At 49.2% G+C, this 8710-nt stretch overlaps 1 protein-coding gene across 4 annotated transcripts in view; it reads right to left on the bottom strand.

The window, feature by feature from the left end:
• Nucleotides 1-302: 302 nt before the first annotated feature.
• Nucleotides 303-8710, bottom strand: part of LOC146272056 (dual specificity protein phosphatase CDC14AB-like) — a 9151-nt gene continuing 743 nt past the window's right edge. Inside the window, exons 2-14 of one of the 4 annotated variants that reach the window (XM_084708429.1) lie at nt 8586-8676; nt 8203-8278; nt 8015-8107; nt 7785-7864; nt 5366-5432; nt 4743-4805; nt 4170-4257; nt 3577-3807; nt 3280-3418; nt 2414-2551; nt 1854-1997; nt 912-1025; nt 303-712 (exon numbers count right to left, since the gene is read on the bottom strand). In XM_084708429.1, coding sequence (XP_084564555.1) covers nt 664-712; nt 912-1025; nt 1854-1997; nt 2414-2551; nt 3280-3418; nt 3577-3807; nt 4170-4257; nt 4743-4805; nt 5366-5432; nt 7785-7864; nt 8015-8107; nt 8203-8278; nt 8586-8676 — 1373 coding nt within the window. In that variant the 3' untranslated portion in view covers nt 303-663. Of the gene's footprint in view, nt 713-897; nt 1026-1853; nt 1998-2413; nt 2552-3279; nt 3419-3576; nt 3808-4169; nt 4258-4742; nt 4806-5365; nt 5433-7784; nt 7865-8014; nt 8108-8202; nt 8279-8585; nt 8677-8710 lie in introns of all 4 variants that reach the window. The other 3 variants (XM_084708428.1, XM_084708431.1, XM_084708432.1) reach the window with 3 other exon arrangements.

Here is an 8710-nt window from a genome sequence, read left to right on the forward strand (position 1 = left end):
TCTGTTGGGTGTGGTTATGGAGAAAACTCAAAAAGGATTGTGTGTGTGTGTGTGTGTGTCTTGGGACTCTGATAGGACTTCTAAATCTACAGACAGGCTAGAAAAGGCCTACGAGAGTCTAAATCACATCTCTGGTGTTAGGCTGCCACGGCTTCTGTTGGCGTGGAAACATGCCTGGTAATTATATGTATGTATATTAGAGTTGGCATAGAACATATAAAAACAAAACTGTTTACATCTCAGTTCTGTCGAGAACAGGATCATCCACTTCAAACCTTTAAATAAAAGATACTGAACAAGAATCAGTTCCAAATCCAAATCTGTATTCACAAATGCAAAAATAGCTTTAGATCTCCAGCATTTACAGATCAAAACAAAAGTAAAGGTTGAACAGTGTACACATAAAAAATCTGATCCATACAGAGAATCGGAGAATACATTCAGGAGTCCTTGATTCATATGATCTCTTAGCAACAAAATGATCAATATATCAATATCCATATTCCATATGCACATATGAAAACAATATCCACATCAATAGCACTCTAGATGCATACTGGGCCTCACCTCGGCCACTTCCTGTCTGTCCACTGACACTTCCTGTCCCCCAGGAAGTCCCTGCAAGTTGGATCTGGGTCAGCGATAACCATGGTGACCGGGGTGTTAGCGAATCACTGAAGGCTTACTGCCGAACATGCTCAGACTGAAGGGACTGGAGAGAGAGAGGGAGGTGAAATGACAACACGTATAAAAGTGCACAAACAAACAAATCAAAATTCACACACAAAAGTCAGACAGAAAAAGCACAGAAAAACACACACACGAACACTGAACACACACGGACAAACACATAAACACAGACACACAAGAACACAAAACAGCCACACACAAACGCACCCACTCACAGACACCTTTTGAGGTACACTGCTGATGAGGAGGAGCTCCTGGAGGAGGAGGAGGAGGAGGAGAAGGAGGGCAGGGGGACTTTGGAGGAGCGGGGGGGGGAGATGGACCCCTGGGTGAACCTGGGAGGACACAGGAAGTCCAGCGCGTCAGACGAGGAAACACGCCGCCCTCTGCTGGTCCAACACGGCAAATACACGTCTCTACGGACCCATAACGTGATGAACAATCCTGTGTTTGTGACGCCAATGAGAGGCGGGGGGGGGGGGGGGGGGGGGGGGGGGGCGGGGGCGGGGGATCTGGGAAGTCTATATATACATGTGTATAGATTGATAAATACTGTATATATGTATAGATTTGCAGTCCCGTCTGTAGCGCTGAGCTATATGAATACACGAGCCAGATGTTGAGGATGTTTATAAAAGGTGATAAAGGTGAGAGCACCTCTGTCTGGTCACATGACAAATAGTGATGAATTCATCACATACACACTGTACACACAGTATACACACACAAAGACAGACAGACAGACAGGCAGACAGGCAGACACACACAGGTAGACAGACAGGCAGGCAGACAGACAGACAGACAAACACACAGGCAGACAGGCAGACAGGCAGACACACACACACATGTAGACAGACAGGCAGACAGACACACAGACAGGCAGACAGACACACACACTGTACACACAGTATACACACACAAAGACAGACAGACACACAGACAGACAAACACACAGGCAGACAGACAGGCAGACAGACACACAGGCAGACAGACAGACAGACAGACAGACAGACAGACAGACACACACACACACACACACACACACACACAGGCAGACACACAGGCAGACAGACAGGCAGACAGACAGACAGACACACACACACACACACACACACAGGCAGACAGACAGGCAGACAGACACACAGCACCCCCCCTCCTCCTACCTCGCGGGGGCCAGGGATCTGGACAAGCGCCGTCCCTTGAGAGCTCTGAGCCGGTCTCCCTGGGTGAGCCCCCCCCCCTCCAGGCCCAGGGAGCTGCTCACAGTGCTGCTGATAGACAGCTCCTCCATGCTGGACATCAGACACCTGCAGACACACAGGAACACTGTCACACACTGACCCCTGACCTCCACAGCCCCGTTAGAACGGCTCACTTCTGACCCCTGACCTCCACAGCCCCGTTAGAACAACTCACTTCTGACCCCTGACCTCCACAGCCCCGTTAGAACAACTCACTTCTGACCCCTGACCTCCACAGCCCCGTTAGAACGGCTCACTTCTGACCCCTGACCTCCACAGCCCCGTTAGAACGGCTCACTTCTGACCCCTGACCTCCACAGCCCCGTTAGAACAACTCACTTCTGACCCCTGACCTCCACAGCCCCGTTAGAACGGCTCACTTCTGACCCCTGACCTCCTGCTGTGCTCTCTACCAGCAGCCCTCCAGAAGCTAGATTGAGGTCACACCGTCGGAGGAGATAGAAGTTTGTTGTTCCACACACCTCACTTCCTGTTCCGACTGTGTCGAGGGGGGAAGGGCCTGCTGCTGTGGTCGCTGGCGACCACGCTGTTGCGTCACATGCTGTTGCTTCTGTTTGGAGCGATACACATCCCCCTGAATCCATAGACTGTGCTGCTTCCTGGAGGGGCGGAGCCAGGTGAGGGGGTGAGAGAGGGGGAGGGAGAGAGGACACATCACTACTGTTCAGATGTGTTTGCATCGTGTTCAACAGTGTGCTGTTTGGTTGTTCATATTATTGTTGTGTTGTTCTGTGCTGTGAATGTTGTGTTGATGTTGTTGTGTTGATGTTGTTGTGTTGTGAATGTTGTGTTGATGTTGTTGTGTTGATGTTCTTGTTGTGTTGATGTTGTTGTGTTGATGTTGTTGTGTTGTGAATGTTGTGTTGATGTTGCTGTATTGATGTTCTTGTTGTGTTGATGTTGTTGTGTTGATGTTCTTGTTGTGTTGATGTTGTTGTGTTGATGTTGTTGTGCTGTGAATGTTGTGTTGATGTTGCTGTATTGATGTTCTTGTTGTGTTGATGTTGTTGATGTTGTGAATGTTGTGTTGATGTTGTTGTGTTGATGTTCTTGTTGTGTTGATGTTGTTGTGCTGTGAATGTTGTGTTGATGTTGCTGTATTGATGTTCTTGTTGTGTTGATGTTGTTGTGTTGATGTTGTTGTGTTGATGTTGTTGTGTTGATGTTGTTGTGTTGTGAATGTTGTGTTGATGTTGTTGTGTTGATGTTGTTGTGCTGTGAATGTTGTGTTGATGTTGCTGTATTGATGTTCTTGTTGTGTTGATGTTGTTGTGTTTATGTTGTTGTGTTGTGAATGTTGTGTTGATGTTGTTGATGTTGTGCTCACTCCTCCAGGAAGGTCTGCTGGGGTCCGATGATGGATCCTGGTCTGCAGATCCTGATCCAAGCGATGGCCTCCGCTGCCGTGAACCGGAAGTGCTTCATCAGGTAGCAGCCAATCAGAGTACCAGTACGGCCCAGGCCGGCTGTGATTGGACAGGGAGAGGCAGGGGCTCGTGATACAGGTTATAGGTGCTTAACCCTCCGCCCCGACTGACCAACATACTCCTCCAAACACCCTCCCTCCCTCGCCCCACCCCACCCTCCCTCTCTCCCTCGCCCCACCCACCATCCCCCTCCTCACCTTTGCAGTGCACAGCCACAGCCCCTGCTGCCGTCTCACACACGCTCAGGAACCTGCGTGTGACCAGGTCGCTGGGCGTGGTCCCGTCCACAAAGAACAGGTCGTGGTGCTCGAAGCCGCCCTCCAGGAAGCGCCGGCCATCGTATAGCTTCCTGTTGAGTCGCACCACGCTGGTCACGTTGTTCTGGTGGAAGTAGGGGAAGTAGGCCTCTGGGGCATGCAGGGGATAGCCTGGACCCGCACACGGAAATACACACATATAAAGACGGTGTGTGTATGTGACGGGTATGTAACGGACGTGATCTTGCGAGTTCCGTCAGGCTTTTCCGGACCGTGTCCACCCTTCACCGAGGGTCGAACACGCCATCTCTGACTTCCCAAGCGCCACCACTACCAGCTACGCCAAAGAAAAGCTAGCTATTCATTGACGCGGGTGGCCCATTACATACCTGAGGAGTGAGTTTCACCGATTCACACCGGCTACATGTACTTAGATCTGCTGGTGTGTGTTCATTTCTATTTGTATACACACACAGATATACACACACACACACACACAGTGGCAGGTGTGGTGAGGAACAGGTGTGTGTTACCGCTCTCTATCTTGCTGCGAGGGTGGGGTCCACTGAAGGCCAGGATCTTCCCCGGAATGATCCAGTTCATGTCTCCGTTCTCCACTCGCTACACTCACACAGACAGACAGACAGACAGACAGACAGACAGACAGACAGGGGAAGAGAGTAAGAGGGAGAGAGAGATAGACAGACAGGGGAAGAGAGTGAGAGGGAGAGAGAGATAGACAGACAGACAGACAGACAGGGGAAGAGAGTAAGAGGGAGAGAGAGATAGACAGACAGGGGAAGAGAGTAAGAGGGAGAGAGAGATAGACAGACTGGGGAAGAGAGTGAGAGGGAGAGAGAGAGAGACAGACAGACAGACAGACAGACAGGGGAAGAGAGTAAGAGGGAGAGAGAGATAGACAGACAAGGGAAGAGAGTGAGAGGGAGAGAGAGATAGACAGACAGGGGAAGAGAGTAAGAGGGAGAGAGAGATAAACAGACTGGGGAAGAGAGTGAGAGGGAGAGAGAGACAGACAGACAGACAGACAGGGGAAGAGAGGGAGAGAGAGATAGACAGACTGGGGGGAGGGATGGAGAGAGACACACCTCATAATGCTCATACTCCTCCACGTCAAACGCCCCGAAGTTGAAGAACCCGTACTGTAAGGCCTGTATCACACACACAGAGACACACAGACACACACACACAGAGACACAGAGACACACACACACAAAGACACAGACACACACACACACACACACAGAGACACAGACACACACACACAGAGAGACACAAAGAGAGAGAGAGAGACACACACAGAGAAGACTGAAAGCCTGTAAAGTAACACCAGCTGTTTCCTAGCATCCTCTCTTCCCTCCCCCCTCCCCTTCACATCTCCTTCTCTCCGTGGACTTTAACAGGACTAAAGGATTAGCAATGGAAAGAGAGGGGGAATCTGATAGTCCTGTTATTTCATTCAGCAGGTTTTCTCCTATTTCAACCCTGAAGGTTCAAGCTCTAGTCGTGATCCTATCTAAACTGATAAGACCCAGTAAGGCTGCTGTCTGACTGTGGTGGTGGTGTTTACCATAGTGATGATGTTGTTGTTCACCATGGTGATGATGTTGTTGTTCACCATGGTGATGATGTTGTTGTTCACCATGGTGATGATGTTGTTGTTTACCATGGTGATGTTGTTTACCATGGTGATGTTGTTGGTGTTGTTTACCTTGCGTATTCCCTGGAGACAGTTGAGGACAGTCAGGTTGTAGGTGCACTCCCCCATGGCAGCATCCCTGGAGGGGGAGGAGGGAGGGGGAGGAGGGAAGGGGAGGAGGGAGAGGAGGGAGAGGAGGAGAGTAAAAAGCAACATTTTTAAAATCAGTCAGAAATAACCTGGTGTTACACCATATAGAGCATAGAGAGCATCCAAGGTTCCAGTCCCAGTTCTAGGTCCAGTCCCAGTTCTAGGTTTCAGTCCCAGTTCTAGGTCCAGTCCCAGTTCTAGGTCCAGTCCCAGTTCTAGGTTCCAGTCCCAGTTCTAGGTCCAGTCCCAGTTCTAGTCCCGGCTGAGCTTCTGATAAGCTGTTAACAGAGCAGCAGGATCAGAGGCTGCCCAGCGCGTCACACACCATATGGACCTCTCACACACACACACAGACACACACACACAGACACATACAGTGGCGGTCCTAGCACATTGTGTGCCCAGGGCAAGTTACTTGCAACCCCCCCCTCCCCCCCCCCGAGGTGAAGAAATCTTGTGCCGCCCCCTACCCCGTCGGCCGTCCGACAACACACGGAACAAGCACCGCTACTACCTGGCGGCAACAAACGAAAATGCTGCACGCCACCGTCTCATCAAGCAGGAGTGCCTGCAGCAGCCTTAAGGGGGCGCCAATATGCCAGTTCCCCACAAACTGAAATGATAAATAAGAGAAACCAGACATTTCTTATTTTAAATGCTTGTGCGCCCCCCACATGACATGAAGAAATGCTGCCCTGGGCGGCTGCCTGGTCCGCCCCTGCACACACAGACTGGGAGCGTGTGTGCCTGTGCCTATTACAAAGTATGTTTGAGTGTGTGTGAGCTTGTGTTTGTGTGTGCCAATTCCCAAGTCTGTTTAAGTTTGTTTGCATGTGTGTTCATATTCATGTCACGGCAACAGGCTGGATAAGTCAGGATTTGCAGCATATCTCAAGGGAGGATAACCACCCATTCACACCAAATATGGGGAACAAATGCACAAATGAACAACACGACAACCTCTCTACGGCGCATCCTGTTTACACTCTGCTAGCTAGAAATATCATACTAAACCCTGGAAATACAGAGACCATACAGGGGCCGTCGCCAAGTGTCTCCAGTAGTGTGGTTAGGGTGCTACAGAGGGGCAGGTTAACTTCTTAACTGCCACTCAGTTCAAGGGCAACACACATGAACACTTATATCCAAGCACAGGGGGGATTTGAACCTGCGATTTTTTCATCTGCAGTCAAATGCTCCAACCACTGAGCTAGACCCATCTCAGTAACCAAGTTCAACCCTACTTTTCTGTAGCCCTGATACAGTCACCCTGAACGACCGATTACACAGCTACTTGGTGAAACATCACAACTTTGATTTAATCCAACACGCGTGGAGTCATCTGGAGTCATCTGAAGAAAAAGCAATGTCACTAATCAAGTATCAGATGAGTCTGGGAGAGAATGAGATCTGCATTACTGTAAATGTGATGATGGAAACAGCATATATACACACACACACACAGAGACCCTCACACACACACACACACACACACACAGAGAGAGATCATCTCCAACAATGACAGAATCACTGAGTTGTCTGAGTCACAGACAGACTAGGCTAGTACATTTATCTGAAATCTGTTCTGGGGCATTAAACTGTGTTCAACTGGTCTTGCCTGGCACCATGGAGACAGTGGAACAACTGCCAACGTTCTAAACCCTGCCCATTTGGCACTGCAGTAAGTGTAGCTGTGTAATTGTTCATGTAATTGTGTGTGTGTGTATTTGTGCAGTTGTGTAATTGTGTGTGTGAGCGTGTGCATGTTTAAATGTATCTATTGTATTTTGTTCACTGTGTCAGGTAGCTGAAGGGCAGGTAAGCAGTGTGTGTGTGTGTGTGTGTGTGTACCTGAAGGGCAGGTAAGCAGTGTGTGTGTGTGTGTGTGTGTGTGTGTGTGTACCTGAAGGGCAGGTAAGCAGTGTGTGTGTGTGTGTGTGTGTGTGTGTGTGTGTGTGTGTGTGTGTGTGTGTACCTGAAGGGCAGGTAAGCAGTGTGTGTGTGTGTGTGTGTGTGTGTACCTGAAGGGCAGGTAAGCAGTGTGTGTGTGTGTGTGTACCTGAAGGGCAGGTAAGCAGTGTGTGTGTGTGTGTGTACCTGAAGGGCAGGTAAGCAGTGTGTGTGTGTGTACCTGAAGGGCAGGTAAGCAGTGTGTGTGTGTGTGTGTACCTGAAGGGCAGGTAAGCAGTGTGTGTGTGTGTACCTGAAGGGCAGGTAAGCAGTGTGTGTGTGTGTACCTGAAGGGCAGGTAAGCAGTGTGTGTGTGTGTACCTGAAGGGCAGGTAAGCAGTGTGTGTGTGTGTACCTGAAGGGCAGGTAAGCAGTGTGTGTGTGTGTGTACCTGAAGGGCAGGTAAGCAGTGTTGTTGCTGCTGATCAGTGTCCTGTAGACCTCCTCTGGGCTCCTCTTCAGGTAGATCACCTGGAACAGCAAGAGACTTACACACCGGTCTGAAGGAGTGTGTGTGTGTCTGTGTTTGTGTGTGTGTGTGTGTTTGTGTGTGTGTGTGTGTTTGTGTGTTTGTGTGTTTGTGTGTGTGTGTGTGTTTGTGTGTTTGTGTGTGTGACTCACAGCGTAGCCACCGATGAGTACAGCAGCGTTAGCTCTCTTCTTGGGATCGTAGCTCGTGTAGTGCACCACTCTCCTCTTAGACAGTGTGAACGACTGGGACACGCACGCACAACATCACTTGTTACATGGCAGTGATATTACATGAATTGACAGGAGTAGTGATGAACACACACAGACAGGAATCTCACCTTGAGCTTCTTGTTGAGTTTGCAACAGAACCTATACAGCATAGCCAGGTTGAGAGGGCCAAAGTCTGCATAGAAACTACGCACACACACACACACACACAGTCCATGAGAACAGAACATCAACATCCTTAAAGTTCATAATCCAGATAGGCTGTGTTTTTTTGCTAAACTGAGATACATAAGTATTGAAATGAAAAGCTTACAAGATAAATACAAAATATATTGAACTGTATTATCTAAGGGATTATGGAATTTACAAGTATCAGTTGCACGCGCGAACAGTTGTCGCTACAATCCTGAGCCCCGTAGCGCGCGGTCACTGATCTGTCGGTGACCCATATCCGAGCTTGGCTCCGAGAGAATAACGGGAAAAAAATACTCACTTCTCATAGATAAACTCGTCGTCGGTGCTGAAGTAGTGAACGCTGGACGTCGTTTTTGGTTTGTTTCTGAGGGTAGCGAAGTACAACCGATCTGAAAGAGAGATTAAAAAGATATCGAATAACAT

The sequence above is a fragment of the Hypomesus nipponensis genome, chromosome 10 (genome assembly GCF_054491055.1).
Source record: "Hypomesus nipponensis isolate SF chromosome 10, ASM5449105v1, whole genome shotgun sequence".
NCBI classification, from domain to species: domain Eukaryota; kingdom Metazoa; phylum Chordata; class Actinopteri; order Osmeriformes; family Osmeridae; genus Hypomesus; species Hypomesus nipponensis.